This window comes from Oenanthe melanoleuca, chromosome 8 (genome assembly GCF_029582105.1).
Source record: "Oenanthe melanoleuca isolate GR-GAL-2019-014 chromosome 8, OMel1.0, whole genome shotgun sequence".
In the NCBI taxonomy this organism is placed as follows: Eukaryota; Metazoa; Chordata; class Aves; order Passeriformes; family Muscicapidae; genus Oenanthe; species Oenanthe melanoleuca.
In genome coordinates this window covers 1,903,338-1,924,434 of record NC_079342.1, presented here as the reverse complement: position 1 = coordinate 1,924,434, position 21,097 = coordinate 1,903,338, and the positions used below count along the sequence as shown (strand labels likewise).

The following is a 21,097-nucleotide window of genomic DNA, read 5'->3' as shown; positions in this document are numbered from 1 at the left end:
TACATCAAGGAAGAAAAGCAATTTCTGGTGTTACACTATATTATATTTATAGTGCTTATATATTTAAAAAATAATCCGAAAAAAATTATAAGTAATTTTGTTTTCCAGTAATCTCTGTTTACTTTAATGTTTCTATTCTAAGTGATCAGACATCTCTTGACCACATTTGCTGTTTGTAGCAGCTGTGTTTAAAACCTATCACAACCTTCAGCCCTGGGATTCCAGTCCAAGGAGGGCACTGCTGCCAGCTCACCTGGAGGGTGTGAAACCCTCAGTATGTGGTGCTAGTTTTAATAATAATCAGGTTTCTCTTCAGTTTCATGTCCTGACCTCAGTCTGACCAGGCTGGAAGGGGTTTGGAGCAGCCTGGGATAGTGGAAGGTATCCCTGCTCATGGCAGGGGATGGAATGAGATGATCTTTGAGGTCTCTTTCAACCAGACCATCTTGGGATTCTCTGTGACCATCTGTGATGCTCTGTACTTTGTCAAGACCTTCAAGAGAATGAAAAGAGGTAAGAATGAAAGGTTTAAAAGTGAGGCCTGTGGTGCACCAGAGAGAGATTCTGGACTTTTCCTCACTGTAGAGACTCAACCACACAACCCTGTGCCCTGTGCTCAGGGATGGCCCTGCCTCAGCAGGGAGCTGCCACCAGGGTACCCAGCATGGTCCCTGACCCAGCCTGGGATTCTGTGCTAGGAGCTTTATGTACCACTCGGTTCCCAGAAATCCAAGTTGTAAAGGCCGAGGAGCTGCTCCCCAGAGAGCTGGCATGGTAGAAAAACATGAATCCCTGACTGCTTTAGGTTGGAAGGGACCTCAAAGCCCAATCAGTGCCATGACAGGGACACCTTCCACAGTCCCAGCGTGCTCCAAGTCCCGTCTAACCCACCTTGGAGAATTTTAGGGATCCAGGGGCAGCCAGGGCCTGCTCACCCTCACAGCCAAGAATTCCTTCCCGATATCCCATCCATCCCTGCCCTCTGGCAGCGGGAAACATTCCCCCTTCCCCCGTCACTTGTCCCCAGTCCCTCTCCAGCTCTCCCGGAGCCGCGTTAGGCGCTGGACAGCGCTCTGAGGTTCCCCTGGAGCGCTCCCTCCTCCCGGATCCCCTCAGCCCCGGCGCCGTTCATGGCGGAGCGTCCCTCAGGCGCTCCCGCCGCCCGCCCCGCGCACGCGCACGCGCACGCGCACAGCCCGCCCGGAAGGCGCCGCGCAGGCGGAAGCGCGCGCGCCGGCCCGAGCGCGGTGAGAGCCGCGAGCGGGACGGGCTGAGGGAGCCGGGGCAGCGAGCGGGGCTGGGAGCGGCGCGGGGAGGTGAGGGGGCTGAGGGAGCCGGGGCAGCGAGCGGGGCTGGGAGCGGCGCGGGGAGGTGAGGGGGCTGAGGGAGCCGGGGCAGCGAGCGGGGCTGGGAGCGGTGCGGGGAGGTGAGGGGGCTGAGGGAGCCGGGGCAGCGAGCGGGGCTGGGAGCGGCGCGGGGAGGTGAGGGGGCTGAGGGAGCCGGGGCAGCGAGCGGGGCTGGGAGCGGTGCGGGGAGGTGAGGGGGCTGAGGGAGCCGGGGCAGCGAGCGGGGCTGGGAGCGGCTCGGGGAGGTGAGGGGGCTGAGGGGGCTGAGGGAGCCGGGGCAGCGAGCGGGGCTGGGAGCGGCGCGGGGAGGTGAGGGGGCTGAGGGAGCCGGGGCAGCGAGCGGGGCTGGGAGCGGTGCGGGGAGGTGAGGGGGCTGAGGGAGCCGGGGCAGTGAGCGGTGCAGGGAGGTGAGGGGGCTGAGGGAGCCGGGGCTGGGAGCGGTGCAGGGAGGTGAGGGGGCTGAGGGAGCCGGGGCAGTGAGCGGGGCTGGGAGCGGCGCGGGGAGGTGAGGGGGCTGAGGGGGCTGAGCGGGGACGGGGGTGAGGGCGGTCAGGGCTGGAGCTTCTCAGGGATGTGAGGGGCCTGTGGGGTGAGCCGGCTAAGGGCTGAGGACTGCGGGGCTGAGAAGGGTGAGGGAGAGCAGGGTGAGGGGCCTGAGAAGGGTGAGGGAGAATGGGCTGAGGAGGCTGAGGGAGAGCAGAGTGAGGGGCCTGAGAAGACTAAGGGAGAATGAGCTGAAGGGTTTGAGGAGGGTGAGGGGGCTGAGAGGCTGAGGGAGAACAGGCTGAGGGGGCTGAGAAGCTGAGGGAGAACGGGCTGAGGGGGCTGAGAAGCTGAGGGAGAGCGGGTGGAGGGGCAGCAGGGCCCGCTGGTGGCCGGGGACAGCTCGGGTGGGCTCTCAGCCCAGCCCCGGTGCCAGCCCGCGCTGAGGGCTCTGAGGAGGCCGGGGCAGAGCGAGGTGTGGGAGTGGGGGGTGATGTGAGGAATAAAGGCATCTCCTGACAAGGGTTAGGGGAACAGCAAGGTTGTAGACAGGTATTGCTGCAACAAATTAGGTTCTTCATTCAGTGCGTGCGTTTTTTGGCTGCTGGAATGTGTGTTGGCACCTCTTAAAACAAGTTTTGTTCAGGGCAGTGCATAGTGCATCTGTGGCTGAGTTCTGCAGCTTCCTTGGGCCAGCAGTGGGTGGTTTGTATTGGTGTTATTTATCTAGATCTTCACCATAGGCAGTGGAAGGATAGCGGTTTTTTTGGGTTTTTTTTAGCTGTGATTTTCATCTCACACTTACAGGTGGGATCTTGAGAGACCCTCAGGTGTTGCACGTCCAGAGGAAGGTGAAAAGTTTGGGATTGTCCAAACCGGCTTTATCATCCCCTAAAAACTATTCCTTGTCTAATGATGTTACCCACAGGATACCAAAATTAAGAGTTCTGTGCTTTAAAAGCTAATAAAAGCATAGCTACTTATTATGGGTAGTATGGGATAATTGTTAAAGGTGGAAAATAAGTAGAGAAGATTATTTTAAGAGCCACTTTTAAGAGCAGAGAAAGAAACTCAATATCCGAGAAAACATTTGTAGGGAATGCAAAAGTAAATGAGTGGAACAGAGATGGAGGAGTCTGTGGTGAGGCTGGTGCTATGTGATAATTAGGAAGGTATAATTAATTAATGTTGTGGTGAGATAGAAAAGAAGGACAGATATATCTTTTATTTAGGTAAAAGTGCCTCCCCTGTGGCTTAGGCACAGGTGAAAACATGCAAACATCAGTGTTCACCTTTCTACCTATAGATGGAGATCTGCTGCCACAGATTTATATTATTAATTAACTTCTTTTTTCCCCTTGGTGGTGGTGTTGGGTCACACCTTTCTGTGAATAGTAAATAAGTATGGGTGGAGTCAGAGAAGAATAACCTAAACATGCCTTAGATGTTGTTTGTCTATTACTAAAACAGGAGCTCAGTGCTTTTGCTGTGTAGGATTTTTGTTTTTGGTCACTAACAAGTGTATTAAACTCACTTAAATCAAATGATACCATTTCTTCAAGGAAAGTCAGTGGCAGTTGTACCCTTCAAGATTGGAACAGTTTCTTCCTCACTTTTTTCCCTAGTTCAGACTAGAATTATTTTGATTATTTGGGTTGAAGTTTGCATATTCTGTGGCTAGTGGTTTGATGGTTTGATTTTTATTTTTTTTTTCCATAGGGCAACATAATAATTTTCCTGATTCTTGATTTCTGAGTTTGATTCAGTTTGACAGACCTGTCAATATTTCTTACTTTTACTGAGTACTTAGTGTGGTGAAATAAGCTTGGTGGGACATCAGCCTTGTTGCTTTTTGGGGGTAGAAGGACGGAGAATAATGTCTCCTGACACTTATTAACTTCTAAATGACTTTTATTTGGTTTAAACCAGTAGTGGTGCCTATACCAGATGTGCACTTTGCATAATCTTGCTGTGGTGCTCTGAACTGGGATATTTCCTCACTTTTTAACCCCTGTGCTTGTTGATAATACAGTGAGTTGTGAGTGCAGGGGTTGTTTGGCAGTCCTGGCTGAGGACAGAAGGCTGGCTGGTGCTGCAGCAGTGTCCCTGCAGTGTCCCCAGGCCCAGGCATGGAGAAGTGGAGCCTGATGACAATCACGGTGCTGCTGGCACTCACCGTGCGCTGGGCTGTGTCCCTGGGCTCCTACTCAGGTAAGCAGCAGCCTCAGGACAGGGCTCCTGGGGCTTCTGAGAAATCAAAATGTTACTCATTGCTTATTGATTGTATTGCTGTTTATATAAAATCATAAATAGGCAGAGATGTGTCATTTCAACTGTTGTTATATTTTAGTTCCTCTCAGTTTCCCTGAGAATTCCTTTTTCTTATCTTTTGAAGTGTGCCACGATTAACATCACAATTTGGAACAAAACACTGGAAAGAACCACCAAAGCTTTTTTTTTTTTGGTGGTTCTGATGATCATTAATGTTTTAGGATCAAGATCTGGCTGTTTTCCCCTGTGCCTTTATGTGCAGAATAATGCAGTCCACTTGTACATTTGCCTCATATTGTCTTTTAAATTCTGTAGCAGATATAACCTTATTATTTATATTTTTATTTAGCTTATATTTAGCTAATCCTGGTGCTAATGAAGACAGTGCAGAGATGACATGGAGTGAACAATGACTCTGCCTTGTAGCTGTACCTCCTTAAGCTTGTTTACAGCAGGAGCCAGAGCTACCTTCTGGTAATGGATGAGTTTTTTTCCTCCCCGTGTCAGAAGGCTTGCAAAGAATTAGCAAGTTCCCTTCCAAGCCTCCCAGTTCCATTCCCACTCTTGGAATAAGCTTGCACAAGGCTTTCTCTTTGTAAATTTAAAAAAAATAGATAAAAAATGAACCGATACTTTCAATCCTCATCAGCCCAAAGAATCACAAGTTGAATTTTACTCTGTTTTTTTTTTTTTTTTTTTTGAGGCAGTGAGGAGTCTCATCCCCTGAGTAGCTTGAGCTGCTCAGTAGCATTTTGGTGTTTTTTAACTGGTAATACTGGGTTTCATTTACTTGAGGAACTTGCTTGAAGCTGATTTTGAAAAGTTACCATTAGTGATGACCTGGTCATGGAGAATTATTGAGGAAAAATTTGGTTTCAGAGGTTAATGCATGATTTTTTTAATTTCCAATTGTTTTGGTTTGAGTTTGCTTTCTTAAAATGCCATTTCTGAGGGATCTGTGGTTAACTGAGGTTTTTGCCCATCTCTAGGCATGAAACACCCTGTCTTCAGGCATACACTGAATTTCTCTTGCAGTGCAAGAGGATTTATTTAGAATTCCGTTGCTAACTAGATTTTTGTAAGTTGATTTGATTTCAAACCAATCAAGACTGTGGAAGAGAGTCTAAAATAAAGCTGAGCTAAAATAACAATTTTAAAATTTTCTTTCCTCCACAGTGCTGATATAACTGCTTTTGGAATAGGAAAAGCTGAATCTGATCCAGTCCAGCAAATTATTGAAGCTTAACTTTGAGCATTGGCTGGCTGTAAAAAGACAAACCCCAGTATTAGAGCTGTCAAACACATAAATCCAGTGGAATTATTTTTTTTCTTTGAAAATATGATAAACTTTTAATTCCACCCTCATTTACTGTGCACCCTTGTATCTCTGTCTCATTCCCACTCAGTTCCTTGCCCTCAGCTTGCTTTTGGATCTGCCTCTGGAATTGAATGAAAAAACAGAAACTAATACCTGATTTTGAAAAGTTACCATTAGTGATGACCTGGTCGTGGGGAATTATTGAGGAAAAATTTGGTTTCAGAGGTTAATGCATAATTTTTTTAATGCATTGCCAAACTCCTGCTAAATCCAAGTGTTGAGAGGCAGCTTCAAACCCCTAAAAAGTCTGTTCCCAGGTTAACAAGAAAACTGAGTAAGATCACTACTTTTAAGATATTTGTGAGCCTTTTAAAAGAAAATATTCCAGTTTTATTAATTCTTTTAACTCAGGTTGCCTGTGTGCTTGATGCTTTCTGTACATGGAAGCTAAGTGTGCATTGTCAAACTAACTGATCTTGGCTTTTAATAATCAAACCTTTGGATGCAGATCTTTTGATCATTCTGAAGCCAATTAATTTTTTTCATTCCTTCATTCCCCTAGAGACTGAGAAATTAATACACACACACTCTAGAATTTGGGTAATACCTATTTTGCATTTCAATAATCCAGTGGCAGATTCTTTGCTCCACTGGACTTACAGCTACAGAATTGACACTGATGAAACTCCAGTGCTCCAGTGACCTCACTTATTTGGGAAACTTTAGGCTGAGTGTGTGAGAGTGGAGATAATCTTCTCTGTCCACCACCCAGGAAGAAATTAGCAGAGCTAAGAGGTCCTTTCCACTTTCTGGGAATAAATTGCATATTGCTGAGCTCCTGGGATTCCACAAACATAGATCATGGCTAAAACCAGAGATGGTTTTCCCATCTTTTAAAGAACCTCTTAAATCTCTGTCTGGCTCATGTCAATATTTCACTGGGAGCACAATCAGTCCAGTTTCTGTTCTCAGTGATCAGGTTAATAGAAGTAAATAAACTCTGGGAAGGTGCTTTGCATGCTGCCATTATCACAGGCTCCATTGAGGGGAATGTTTGACATCTGAAGTATTTGCATTGATAAAGCTTTTTTCCCATGAAAAAGGCAAATAATAATATTATAATGATATTAAGAGTAAGGTACCATGACATGGCTGAAACACAAGTGAGAATATTGACAGTTATCACACACCAAGAGTGTGCAGCAGTTCCCACAGAATCACTGTAACATGTCCATTATGTGCATTTTCCTAGTTCAGGGAAAGTACCACATTTTTCATCTGCAGTTGGAAATGATTTTTTTTGTCAGATGAGGAAGCAGTTCTTCACAGCAGAGTATCTTGATAAATGCTCATTGCAGAAATCTCCAGAAAGCCAAAAGAACACATAACTTCTTTTTTTTCTTCTCTCTCTCTGTTAGACTGCATGATGAGATCTCTATTTGCTCTCAATATAGAGGAAAGGAGAATAAAATTAGTAATTAATATGTAATACATAACTGGGGGAAAGCAAATATAAACCAAATCATGTCCTAAATGCTGTGTCCTCTCTTTTCAGGGGCAGGAAAACCACCCATGTATGGAGACTATGAGGCTCAGAGGCACTGGCAAGAAATCACCTACAACTTACCCATCAGGCAGTGGTAGGTGGGGCTAACAAAGGGAGAATGGGAGGAAATCCTGCTTGTGTTTTACACCTCTGAGTTCACTGTTTGCTCCCATGATCCATGAGATTTTTACCTGTGGGAATTCTGGATTCTAGATTTAAGGGTAGAGAGATTCATTTTTACAGATCACATAAAACAGGAGGAGAATTATTCTAAATATTTTATTTGTTTTTGCATTATTCCTAATATATTTTAGAGTAGAAATTTAGTCCATATGTGTGCTACAACTCCAACTGGAATGTATTGGAATTCCAGCTCATCTTCCAGCAAGGACAGAGGTGTTGTGTGTGTATGTGGTGTAATTTTTCCCTGACAGTCTGTGGGGGAGCAGACTAATCTGACAAAATAGAAAATTAATTCCCTTGTGTCCTGCAAATACATGTGAACTCTGCAGATGGCTCTGTATAGTGACCTCAGATCATCCTGCTGTTCCTATATTATCATTTTTGTCCTTTTTTTCCCTGGGATATCCAAACCCTGACTGTGCCAGAGTTGGGATAAGAGGTGTTACACAATAATGGAGTTGCCAGCTTTGATCCACTCTGTTACACTGAACTGTATCTCCTTACAATGAGGAGTTATAGCAGCCACTATGGCCAGGCATTCCCAGGGGCCAGATCAGACACTGCTGCAGGCTGGGCTCAGCTGAGGGGCTGCCAGGGAGGCACCTTGGCCTTGTATTTGCTCTCCGGTTTTATAATTTGTGGAATTTTTTATTTATAATTGAAGGGTTTTTTGGGTTGGGTTTGCTCTGGGAATTGAATCTCTAATACAGCAAAGTGTGTGTTTGGAACACCACATCTTGGCTGATGTGCTAGGGATTGCATTCTAGAATTTAAATAATTCTGGTTTATGTTATTCTTTAAAGTCTTGACATTATTTACTAAAGGCTGCTTTAGGAACATCCTTTCTTATTTTACTGCTAATTAAAACTCTGAAAGCTTCTTTACTAAATACTACTGGGTATATAAGGGTTGTTTTTCTTTTTTTTTTTTTTTTTTTTTTTTTAATTGAAAACTTTATGGAAGGTAAAATGAAAATAAGCCCCCAAAACTGGCAAGTTCCTGAAAGTTGCAAACTGTGACGTTCTGCATGAAGAATCTGCACTGCCTTGGCAGGAGCAATCTTCAATTGTAGGATAAGAGGCAGAGATGCAACTCAAAGAATTGTGATTTATCATCAACTCAGAAGACACTTCAGGCAGCTCATAAAGAATTCAGGAAATATCATTTACTATAATAAATGTCAAAAATTGGCTGCATTTGAAGAGAGGAAGTGGAAAAGCCAGGAGGCTGCCCTGTGGCAGTGGGAGCAGCCAGGCAGTGATTCACTGGCAGATGGGAAGGGGCTGCTCCTCACTGGGGAACTTTTCCTTGCACAAACCCCTCTGATCCCCTTTGGAAGAGGTGACTTCATTTTAACTGAAGCCACAGAAATCCTGACACAACACAATCCCAAATGGGAAAATCCTTTTCCTTTCTTTCATGGGGTCCACCTGGGTTTGGAGGTAGAACCAGGAGTTCCCTCTCCACTGAAGTGAGCTTTAGCAACTTTTTTTTTTTTTTTTTGCAACTACAAATGTGTGAACTCTGCATCACCTTTGTCGTTATTTTGTTGTTTGAGACTTTTTAAATGGGAATTAAAATTAAGCAGGAATAGATGTTGCCACCTTCTGTTTTGGATTTAATATTCAGCCTTTTCCTTGAGTCAAAACCAAGCTGGAAATATCATCTTTAAATTGAATTTTATTTTTCTAGGTACTTTAATACAAGTGACAACAACCTGCTGTACTGGGGCCTCGATTACCCACCTCTCACTGCCTATCACAGTTTTGTGTGTGCTTACATGTAAGTTCGGTGCTTTAAATCTTTTGTTACAGTTTTCTTTGTGGATATTCAGCTTTTCTACAAGCCACTGCTGGATGTGGGATGCCCAGGGAGAAGTGCTGTAGGAACAGGGGACATTGCCTGGGAAAGCTCTCGTGTGTGCAGAGCCCAAGTGACATTTGATGAGTGGAGATCATGTAAATAGAATTCTGTTATTGGAATACTTTTTCCACAAGGGCTTTGCTGCTGTTGGAATGAGACTTATGGAATAAGAATGTAGGTTAAAGTGCACAGGCACAGCTATGTGGGGCATCTATGTGAACTGTAAATGGTTTATATTTAATACTTAAGCATGAAAGGTATTTACAATTGTTTTTTTTTAAAGTCCCTGGAACCAGACTGGAGGTGGTTATCTTGTCCTAATAAATATTGTATTCCATTTTTACTGTTTCCAAAGGTTATTTTTTTTAATTGTGAAACAGTCTATAGTGTAAACTGATCTAGTGGTGAGGAAAAGCTTTCATTGATCACTATTGCTCTCTGAAATATTTCTTCTCATTCATCTTAATTCTTGGAATCTGCTTCTCTGTGTGTCATCTTTATTGCTGCAAGGAGTGTAAAGGGAAATGAGAACTGTCTGCATTTTGATGTGTCTGTACTTTGTTTTACAGTGCAAAGTTAATAAATCCTGATTGGGTTGCTCTGCACACATCTCGGGGCTATGAGAGTCAGCCCCATAAGTTATTTATGCGTACAACAGGTAGGAGGATTATATTTCCTTGGGATCTTCCTGCACATTTGTCTTGCTTACTAATTCTGCATGTTTAATATGCAGCTTCTCTGGCTTTACTTTTCATTAGGTGGCTTTGCAGGTTTGCTTCTGAGCCAAATTCCTGCATTATTTCCTCTTCTGCCATCATTTGGGAAGCTGATAAATAGAAAATACAGAAACAAGTTTTCAACCCAATTAATTAAAATCTCTAAACACAACTACCCTTTATAGCATAGACCTATTTTTAAGTTTAGAAAATATTCTTGTTTTCACTTCCATTCTGATAAACAGTTTTTTTTATTTTTAGCTTAACTTGGTTCTTATTGTAAAATTATTTTACATGTAGCTTGGCATTTACTGTTTACTTGTTTACTGATTTAACCTCTGGAGGTATCAGAGATCTTCATTAGGAGCTGATCTCAAAAGCAGAGATATTTGATATTATGATGGTAAACAAAAAAGTAACAATTTATTTTGCTACAGGTATACTAAATTTGTCTTAGACCATTTGATTGTTTTGAACTGCAAACAAATGCAGAAGTTGTTTAGTACCATAATTTAGTAGATGTAGCAGTAGGACAGAAATGTGGCAATGAACTCTTGTTTCTTGTTACTATTTTCTTTCATTTGAAATGTCTTTTGCTTTTTCTAACACAAAATGCTTTCTGATTGCACCAGCAGAATTTGTTGTTCATCAGTAGCTTTTCTGTACTTCACAAACCTCTCAGACTGCTCTCTGGTAATTGATTGAATTGAAAAAAAATAAAAATCACTAGTATTTAATTACCCTTGAAATGGTCTTTATTAATTTTGAAATCAACTCACTTGACACAACACTGATGGATCTGGAGAGCTGATAAACACTTTTTAACAGGGGCCATTAGAAGAGTGCATTAAATTAATTCAGGGTGGTCAATGGCAGCTTTATTTTAAGCATCAGTGTATTTGTTTTGCTTACACCTTGGGTATATTTGTTTAGTGGCTTAAGCTGGCAAAACAGTTCAACCCTGGATAACTGAAATATTTAAACTTCTCCTTTCCCTCTTGAAGCCACTGCACATTTGCTGGAATTGGTTTATAGAAATAATCTGAATTTTCCTTGAGTTTTTAAGACAACTCAAGAAGAATTCACCTGCTGGACGTACCCTGGCCAGGGGAACCTGCTGGCTCTGTTTTCCTCTCCCCTCTCACAAATCCTTGCTGTAGGCAGGTGGTCAAAGCCAAATCCCTGCTTTCAGTCTCTTTAGGGATAAAGAGACATCACTGGTAATTCCCACAGGGATTGGGATAATCTGGAGTTTCTCCCTTGTGCCCCAGCCTCTGTCCTGTCCCACAACCTGGCTGCAGGCAGGGCTGGTTTCTTTGGGCCATTCCCGAATGCCTGCCCTGCCTGTGGCATGTGAGGAACTAGAGAGTGACTGAGGCTGTGCCAGGAGCCAGGACAGCTGAACACGTGGAAGCAGCAGCTTTGGGACATCAGAAATGAACCTTAGAAACATTAACAAGATCAAATTCTGTAGATCTGGTTCTTTTTGTCCTTTGAAGTGGAACTGCCCAGTTTATTTCTGATGTTTTGATGTTTATTTGCCTGTGTTTTTTCCTTCCCTCCTCCTTGTGAGAGGATTCTAATGGAAAGTTAATCTTTATTTTTCAGTGTTTGTTGCTGATTTGCTGGTTTATATCCCTGCAGTTATTTTATATTGTTTTTCCTTGAAAGAAACATCTGCTAAAAAAAAGGCAAGTACCTGGTGTGTGTAAATTAAACAAAGGAAACACTGTTAGAACAGAGTAGAAATGTAACCCTGAGTTAATTAACACCTAGAACACCCTGATGGCTTCCATGTAAAACTGATAACAACCACTATAGCTCGTATTACAGGCTTTTCACTTAAGAAATATTTTAAAAACCTTTATCTTACAGCATTTATTTTAATGCTTTTAATAACAAGATTTTCCCGTGAATTTATTACTTGAGTAGTAAAAAAAAAAAAAAAAAAAAAAAAAGATTTGTGGTGAGAGGGGGGATTTGGGAACTGCTTTGTCTTGAACTCTCCTTACAGTAGATTTTGGAATAAAAAGTCTCCTGATTTCTGGAGTGGTTTAAGATGGGTGTAGGTGATCTTTGAGCTATTGTAAAGGGCAGGCAATATTCAGTATTTTCTCATTTATGGCAAATCTTTATCCTTTTTTATTCTTCAAAATATTCCTGACAGATGATTACTTGTAGAGAATAAGATTCTTATGTATAGGATGCACATTTTTGTACTGGAGAAGTTCCTCTGTCTAATGTCTAATTTTGGACTAATTATTATTCCCCTCTCTTTTTTCATCCTTCTTGCCAGGTTTCCAGTGCTCTCTGCATCTTGCTTTACCCAGGCCTCATCCTTATTGACCATGGGCACTTCCAGTATCCTTGTTCTGCATGGAAATGAATTCCTGTTTTTGGAAGAGCTGCTCCTTAGCACTTGTTAGCTGAGCACGGGGTGACTTTTGTGTACAAAGTTATCTGGGGGGTTCTGCCACCCCAAACAGAGATATCAAAGGAACCTGCAAGTCTGAAACATATTGGAGATAAAAATTATTGATATTGGCACAAATCAATCCCAACATGAATATCATTCTTGCCATGCCTCCAGCTCATCTCCCTGTCAGTCACTTCACTGCAGCAGCATCAGTGGGGTTGTGACAGGGAAGAGAGTGATGGGTTGTGCTCCTGTGATTTGTGTGTGCAGAGGGAATCCCCTTAGATCTTCCAGGGATGGCAGAGCAGTGGCAGGTGGAGCTGTGTGATTGTTCAGCTCTGTCAAACCTCCCCTCTGCCTTGGCTGCACAGCTCAGGGAGGTGAGTTCAGGCCTGGCTGCTCCCTAGTGCTGGAGGACACCTGCACAGGGGGTTTTTGTTAGTAACAGTCCTGGTTTTGGACAGGAACAGGCCAGTGCTGTCAGTTCAGCCCAGGCTGGAGGTGCAGCAGCTGCTGTGCAGGCAGGGATTTCCTGCAGATTTCTGTGCCAGCCCTACCACTCTGACGTGACCAGTGCCACCCTCTGAGCAGCTCCAGCAGGTCAGAGATTGGTTTCCCTGAGCTGCTGCACCTCTGCAGGATCAGGGCTCTCAGTGTGAGTTTGCTGATGTGAAATCAATGAGGTGTCAAATACTCCTGGTGATGTGGAGTGGGAAATGTGAGTGGGCTGAGAGCTCCGTGGGCAAGCTGGATGTGTTGTCACAGCTGCTTAGGTTGACAGAGGGAAAACAAAATATTGTGACATTTCTGACAATACAAGAAATACAAGGGACTGTTTACAAGGGATGGAGTGACAGGACTGGAGGGAATGGCTTCCCACTGCCAGAGGGTGGGTTTGGATTGGATATTAGGGAGAAATTCCTCCCTGGAAGGGGGTCAGGCCCTGGCACAGGGTGCCCAGAGCAGCTGTGGCTGCCCCTGGATCCCTGGCAGTGCCCAGGGCAGGGCTGGAGCACCCTGGGACAGTGGAAGGTGACCCTGCCATGGCAGAGGTGGCACTGGATGGGCTTTAAGGTCCTTTCCAATTCAAACCATTCTGGGATTCTGTGTTTACTGGTTTATCGAAGTTTAAAAAAAAAGTAAAACCCAAAGCTAATACTTTGTTTTATAGTAACTGTCATTTAGTCTCTTCAAAATCTCCTGAGTAGGGGAAGATCTTTTGAAAGTAACATTGTTTTTAGCAACTACTACTCATTGTTTGAACAGGATTAGCAGCTCAGGATTAGAATTGGTTATGGATGAGGGTGTGTGTAACAGAATCACAAACCTCTCAGAAGTCCTTAAACTAAATTATACATAATTTAAACACTGACATATTTGAATATTCTGCACATACCTTGTGGGAGCTGGAAGGGGAAGCTTGTGAGAGCTTTATCATTACTCATGGAAATATCAAGGAGAAAATGTTGCTTGTTGCAGAGAGCTGTTACTGCCACTAAAAGCTGGGTTGGCTGAACACGTTAATTACATGTGTAATTAACACACACAGAATTTGCTCTCTGATTTTCCTGGGCAAGCTCTGAACCAAACTTTTTAAGTACAAGAACTACACTTTCAGTGGAAGTATTTTTTTTATCTCTGGAGACAACATAGTCACAACTGGCAAAGTGTTGTTAAAACTAACTTGGCAAAACTCATTTTACAAGCTATTTCTGCTTCCCCTCAGGGCATTAATTGCTGCCTTCCAGAAGTGAGATGTGTATCTTGTCCTTGACATAAAAAACCATATACAACTCAGTGAGCCTTGGCTTGGCCTTGTGGGCTGTCCTTTGTTTGTCCCATGACTGGGACCTCCTGGGCTCCGTGGCCTTTTGCTTGGCCTTAAATTATAAGCAAATGGAGCTCTACCATTCCCTGCCCTTTTTTTGCTATTTACTTGGAAAGTGCTTCAAGAAGGGACTGAAAGGAAAGGGGTAAGTGAGTTTTGAGTGTTTTATCTCCCTCAGGAACCAGCCTGGCCTGGGCAGCGGGATTGTCCTTACGTGCACGTGGGCATTCCTGGGTTCATTTCTGTGAGGGTGCCTGTCTGTGCTGCAGTCCTGCAGGATGGGCAGTGCTGCTGTTTGTGCCCAGCTCTGCGGGTTCTGTGCTGATGTGCTGTCCTGTTGCAGGTTGGTGCTCTTGGCCAAACTGGCAGGGACAGTGCTGGTGTCCTTCGCTGCCTGCTGGCTCCCGTTCGGCACCGACGTGGAACAAATCATGCAAGTACTCAGAAGACTCTTTCCCATTGACAGAGGCTTGTTTGAGGCATGCATGTTTTCTTCTCCCACCCACTGCCCTGTCCTGTATTCTTAGATCCCTGGAGAAACCTTCAGCCTGACCTTTAGGATTTCATGGGGGAGACACAGCGCAGGGCGAGTAACTCGAGACGGCTTCTTCAGCAGTCGTTTCTTGCCAGTTATTTAATCCAGTGTTTAACCCCAGCTCAGCTGGCATCTTCCAGGATATTATACCAGGAGACAACACTTATCCCATCATCAAACCCATACTTCAATCCATACATTTTTCCATTGAAATAGATTCCATAGTAGTTGACAGTGTCAGAAGATGTAACCTTGAAAGTCAATGGCTTCAGCCTCTCGGGTTCTGCTCCCCTCTTTTCAATGGGATTAATTATTTTTTAAAAATTATTTTTAAGTGATGATTTAGATGCAGCCTAGAACTTCCTTTTTGACTCGCCTTGTGCAGTTTCCACAATATTTTCCAAGAGTTTTAGGCCACTTCTACTTTTGGTTTTGCTCAGGCTGTGGACATGCCCATGCTGAAGGTGCTGAGCTTTAATCCAGTCACTCAATTCCTCATTTACTGGATGGCAATGCCACAGGAATTTAGGATAAAAGAAAGAGTTCTCATGTCACAGGGAATTGCTGCTGTTTTGGGAGCACAAGTCAATGTTACACTTTTTACAGCAAATTCTCAAGTTCAGGCTTAACTCAGGAAATGCAGCTTTGAATTTCCAGGTTGTCACAGGGATTAAAGCAAATTCTCACGTAGTTTGATTAATCTTAATTATTCTTTTAATATTTTTTAGATGTAAATAATATCACAACTGGCACTTTCCATCCCCCCCAAAGTTGGTGCTGATGTACTAAAGGCAGTGGAGGTGTTCTTAGTGTATTCTCTACTAGTTTATTTTAAAAACCCCAACAAACACCAAACAACCTCTCCAAAAAAAGACAACTCCAAAAAAACCAATTACCCTTTTCCTTAAGATTTATTTGGAATCTATAAATCTATCTATTTGCTCACCACACCTTTTATTCAATACCAAGTTTAAAAATAAAATCTTTAAATGACAATAACCAATGAGTGTGAAAGAGCTGAAGGATTTTAGTCTAATATTAGCCCAAATATTTTCTGAGCTGCTCAGGGCAGTGACTTGCTGGATGCTGATGGAGATAAAATGAGAATTTGTCCACGTAAGCAGCGCTCAGTAACTTGGCCTGGGGTGTGACAGGTTCTGTGCAGCTCCCATTTGCAGCCCAGGGTGTGCCAGTTCCCATTTGCAGCCTGGGAACACTTGCTGGTGCTGGAGGATCAGCCTGGCTGTGAGGAGGAGTTGCTGGTGCTGCCAGGGCTGTGCTCCCCGGAATCCCCGGCAGATTCCGGCGCTGGCAGCGGGACCGAGGGGGCTCAGTTGCTGCTGGGAGTTGTGTCTGCACAGCTGTGCCTCCAGCAGCTGTCTGGGGATGAGTTTCACCAGCAGGAGAGAGAGCTGCAGTTACAAATTTAATTTTGAAAGTGATCCTAGCACAAGTGCTAATGTCTTTAGACTTCTTGATTTATTGGGGGTTAACTCTGTCAGTGCTAGCGGGCAGCGAGCACGGGCAGGTACAGTGAGAAAGGATTCACTGGGCCAGGGTTTGCTCAGGGACACTTCCACAGCCCCAGCTCCACAAAGTGTCTGCTCTCATGGGTTAAGTTGTTGTCTCCTGTGCTGAAGAACTATTTCTCAATTATTCCAGAGCATGATTTAATTTGGTCTCTTGAAACTTTCCATTTTTGAAGAGCAGAATTATCCCCAGTACATCTGAGAATGTGATGTACACCTGCAAGTCATATTTGCACTCTCATGGTAGAAACCAAACAATCCCCACCTTCCAAGCCCCATTGTTCCCACAAACCTGAGTGTAATTATATATAATTATCACTGATTACCTTTTTATTTCCTTCTAGGATAAAGTAGCCAATATTTGGTGCAGTCTAAGTGTCCTTATAAAGATAAAGAATGTAATATCCCCTCGGACTCAGCTAAAACTCAGGTAAGACATAACTGGAGTGCCTTAGGTAGTTTTTTATCTGCAATATTTTTTTGCAGAAGGAGTAAATTTTCTCAAGTTGTGTTCTTTCCTATACTGTATTTTTCTGCCAAGTCATGAGGGAGAAATATGGGGAATATTTATCACTGAAAAATTCCCTCTTGTTTATATAGGTGATTTAAGCTGCTTGGTTAAAACGGAGTTAAAACTTGCAAATTCAAAAAATTCAAATATCTTTGAATGCTCTTTGAAGTCAGAGCTCCCATTTCTCCTTGGCTCAGTGAAGAATTCAGGTCTGGCTCTGCAGAGTGAAGTGTTAATGGCTGTAGTCACTCAGGTATTAAAACTGTTTTTCTTCCCCAATGCTTTAGTTTTGCTGTGACATTCCTCAGCCTGCTCCCAGCCTGTATCAAGCTCACTGTCCAGCCTTCCCTGCGAGGCTTTAAATTTGCCTTGGTGAGTGTTTCCACTGCTCCTTGGTTTGTATCCACCACTGGAGGGTAACCAGCAGTGCAGGACACAGAGGGTGGGAGCATTAAATGCATCAAAAGGAGTTGGTTGAAAAGTGTTTTACTTCCTCAAATCCAGGGCTCTGACTTGTCCCTTAAACCCAGACTTGTTCCCTAAGCTCAGTTTTCTTTATTTAACTCTGCATTTTTATTATCTTCCTCTGAAGAGCCTTTGGAAGATTCCACACACATTTAAACCTCATGGAGTTGGGATTTCTCCTCCTTTTGTTTGGCTTCCAAAGTGCCAGTTTTTCTTCCTTCACTGGCTGCAAAATTCCATTAAAAATTCCCCAAATGGACATTGGGAGCTCCTGAGTGGTTTGAAAATAAAATGATCCTGTTTTCCAAAATGTTTGCCTTCTCTTAGTGACATCATTGAATTGAAGCACATTGCCATGGCTGCCATGCAAAAACTGAGTTCTCCTAAATTAGGTAGAGCTGGCTCCTAAGTTTCAGAGTTACAAGATAATTTCTCTTTTTAGTTTTATCATATTACCTGAAACTAACAATTATCCTAAGAACTGGTTGGTTTTACACGTTTTAATTTGGTGGGGGAAAAAAAAGATAATTTGTTTACTTTTTCTGTTGACTGGTCATGATGAGGAGCAAAATTTTATGTCAAAAGTGGGAGTAATTCTTACCAGGAGTGGGATTTGCCAGTGCCTGTGTGTGGGAATATTGTGATTCCTTGCTCTTGTCAGGGAAGCTGGGCAAGAGTGAGGCTCTACCTGCAGGACTTTGTGATTATTCTGGTAAACTTCCAAAGAAGGTGGTTTTGGTACATGAGGGTGCCCACAGGAGCTGCTCTGGGTTTGCACTGGAGGAAAGGCAGCTGTTAATTAGCAAACTCAGCTCGTTCAGTGCTGCCCCCACACAGAGGCTGGACCTGCAGACACCAAAGCAGAGCTTTGCACTCACAGGCTGACACATCTCTGCTCTCTCTCCTAAGGTCAGCTGTGCCTTGTCATTTTTCCTCTTCTCCTTTCAAGTCCATGAAAAATCTATTCTTCTCGTGTCAGTGTAAGTAAATTAATTTTTCTGTGGATAAAATTTGATCTTTTCCTCATCTTCTAATTGCATCCTGCTTTCATGTACAAATATATGAGATTTTAACAACTGTGCATATTTGCTTTTCTAAATCACTTGTAAATGAAGGTGTGCAAGTCCAGCCAGGCTGGTCTGTGCTTTCAGTGGTGGCTGTGGGGACAGTCACAGCACTCTGTGCATGGGGATATCCTGCCTATCCTGGCAGTGCTGTTTGATTAGGGGATAGCTGATATCCCTTTTTCTTCTCATTCTAGCCCAGTCTGCTTAATCATAAATGAAATCCCCTTTATGGCCACGTGGTTCCTACTTGTGTCAACTTTCAGGTGAGTTGGAAACTGTTACAGAGCTGGAGAGGGACTCGGGATAAAGGGATGGAGGGACAGGATACAGGGGATGGCTTCCCACTGCCAGAGGGCAGGGCTGGATGGGATGTTGGGAAGGAATTGTTCCCTGGGAGGGTGGGCAGGCCCTGGCACAGCTGTGGCTGCCCCTGGGTCCCTGGCAGTGCCCAAGGCCAGGCTGGAGCAGTGGGACAGTGGGAGGTGTCAGGGTTGAAACAGGATGAGCTTTAAGATCTCTTCCAACCCGAACCCATGTGTGATGCCATGAAAGGCCTGTTCTGGGCCAGTTCTGGTGAGGATAACTGGATTTGCTGCTTTTCCCTCTCCCGCTGGCTGCTGGCCCTGCCCACCCCAGCCTGCTGCCGCTGCTGCTGAAGGACGAGCTGCTGCTGCCCTACGCCGTGACCACGCCCGCCTTCCTGGCCGTGTGCCTGGCCTCCTTCTCCATCCTGGAGAAGACCTCTGCAGAGGACCTGCAGCTCAAGGCCTTCTCCCTTTCCCTCAGGGGTTATGTGTCCTGGTTCAAGTCCTTCCCCAGGATTGTCAGGAGCCTGGTAAGCAAATTTCGTTCCTTTAGCTCTTGCTTGCAGCTGTTCCCAGCCCTGCAGGACCAGTGGAGCGGGGCTGTCACTTGTCTGTGCCGTGTGGAAGAGCACAGAGCAGCCAGCAGTGAGGTGGCAGCTGGGCTGGCTGAGTGTCCCTCACTCCTTGTCTTGCAGTTCCTGCTGTCCCTGGCCCTGATGGGAGTGCTGTCAGTGCTCAGTGCTGCGCTGCCTCCTCCCCAGCGCCTGCCCGACTTGTTCCCCGTGGCCGTGGCCGTGGTGTCCTGCCTGCACTTCCTGCTCTTCCTGCTCTATTTTAATGTTGTGATACTCTGGGACTCCAAGAATAAAGGGCAGAAGAAAATCAGTTAATGAAGCTGGAGCTGCAGGACTGAGAGTGCTCAGTGAGAGGTGCCAGCACTGCAGAGGAGCCTGTGTGTGATGGACACAACTCGAGGAAAGCCAGGAAAAACCTTTTGCTTATTTAAACGCAAAACAATCAAAGACTGTTTTAAAGGAGAAATATTTTGAAGAGCATTGGGAATGGGATTTGATTTGTTTTCTTTGGAAGTGTTATACTTTTGTTACCATTTGTAAACCTAAAATGCCTAATAAAGGACCAAATTTTGAATTAATGCTAAAATACTGTATTAGCAAAAGCCGCATGAAGTTTTCTCCTTTCCCAGCATGAAGAACTAGTGCAGGTAAAGTAGAAACTGGTGCCTGGCAGCACTGAAGTTGTGGTGCTGAATTGCTTCATGATACAAACCTGTTTGTGGCACCAGTCACTGTCCCCCTTTGCTGGGGGTCAGCAGCTCTGGTGTGGCTCCAAAACTGCTGCAACTCTCTTTAACAGGACTGAAAAGCCAAAACTTTAGGTTGTACTGCAATAAAAGCTGAGGTGCTGCAGTGCAGTTTGAAAATACCCAAACCCCTTATTAAATTGCACAGCAATTTGCAGATGTAAACTGAACTCAACTCTGCAATTTCTCCCTGGGCACAGCTCAGCTTCCAAAGCCAATAATTCAGAGAATACAAATTGATTGAGTAATTATAAACATAACAAAGCATGGAGGAAGAAAATAAATCATAAAGCAATTTAGGGTCGTATAGTTTAATTAGGAGTCAGTCTGCCCTTTTTTTCCTGTATCTATATATAAATATAAAAGAAGTTCCCCCTTGTTTAAAGGCTTCCCCTGTCACATTCCAGGCTGTCACTGCCCTCAGCCTCAGTGTGTGAATCAGCTGTTCTGGGAACTTCCAGCTGGGCCAGTTCTGAGCCCTGGCACTGGACTCCCACAGCTCCGTGTATTTGTGCACTTTTTCCAGGCTTATTTGTTGTGGAAAAAACACCCCCAGGCAACACTGCCCCCCTGGCAGCTCAGAGGGAATGGGAAAGGGGCTCTGAAGCAGGAATAGAAGGATATTGGGGGTGAGCACAGTTCAGTTTCCCTACACTGTAACAGTTCCCTATAAAACAACAGAACTTCCATCTTTTCATGAGGATTTAGGATTTTCTGCGGGTGTGACTCTGAACTGTGGCATGCAGGAGCTCCGCCCACAGCACGGCCTTTCTGCAAGTGTAGGCTGATGGCACTCGGGTAAAAACAGGAATCTTTGTCTGCAGGGGCTGTGAAATCCCAAACCCACCAGCCCGATCCTTGCCAGCCTGAGGAAAGCTGTTCGGAGTGGCAGGAAAATGGAGGTGGGTGGAAGCAGAGGGAGCCCAGGGTCTCTCTCATTAAGCCCGAGTCCAGCAGAGCCCAGGCCCAGCCTTCCCCCATACCCAAACATTAGTTTTGGGTGTATCCCTTTCCTTTGTCCTTGAGGTGGCCTCGGGGGGTGATAAAGTGAGAGTCACCCGATCCACCTTGTGTGGAACTGGAAATGGTTCTTAACAGCCCCAGCTGCTTCAGAGGCAAAGGCCTGGTACAGCAGGAGGTCAAAGAGCTCCAAGGCTGGGCTGGGGCTGAGGGGCTGGGCAGCAGGAGCTCGGTGTTCATCTCCCTAAAAACGCCCAATTTAATAATTGCCACGGAAAAGTTCTGCTGTGCCTCACTGCTGCCCATCAGCACCTTGGCTCTTGGTTCCTGTACAAGTTCAGTGCTGTTCTTCCAGGACTGCTCAGAACTGCTCCATTTGGGCCAGCACAGTTGGTTCCCAGTCAATAATTATTTAATTTCCAGCTCCAGAGGTT

At 44.6% G+C, this 21,097-nt stretch overlaps 1 protein-coding gene across 1 annotated transcript; it reads left to right on the top strand.

The window, feature by feature from the left end:
• The first annotated feature begins 1,521 nt into the window (after positions 1–1,521).
• On the top strand, positions 1,522–19,550 carry ALG6 (ALG6 alpha-1,3-glucosyltransferase). The gene is made up of 15 exons (XM_056497974.1): positions 1,522–1,591; positions 3,862–4,040; positions 6,974–7,058; positions 8,840–8,929; positions 9,580–9,668; positions 11,335–11,417; positions 12,023–12,087; positions 13,930–14,115; positions 14,314–14,449; positions 16,379–16,464; positions 16,833–16,917; positions 17,920–17,990; positions 18,272–18,340; positions 18,714–18,912; positions 19,078–19,550. The coding sequence occupies exons 2-15, from the start codon at positions 3,959–3,961 to the stop codon at positions 19,270–19,272; spliced, it is 1,521 nt and encodes a 506-aa protein (XP_056353949.1). The 5' UTR covers positions 1,522–1,591; positions 3,862–3,958; the 3' UTR covers positions 19,273–19,550.
• The last annotated feature ends 1,547 nt before the right edge of the window (positions 19,551–21,097 follow it).

Excerpts from the sequence above, each read along its gene's own strand:
- ALG6 (XM_056497974.1), top strand. The coding sequence starts at position 3,959 with ATGGAGAAGTGGAGCCTGATGACAATCACGGTGCTGCTGGCACTCACC. Across the intron at positions 16,918-17,919 it reads GAGGCTTTAAATTTGCCTTG|GTCAGCTGTGCCTTGTCATT; the intron begins GTGAGTGTTTCC and ends CTCTCTCCTAAG. Across the intron at positions 18,913-19,077 it reads CCAGGATTGTCAGGAGCCTG|TTCCTGCTGTCCCTGGCCCT; the intron begins GTAAGCAAATTT and ends CTTGTCTTGCAG.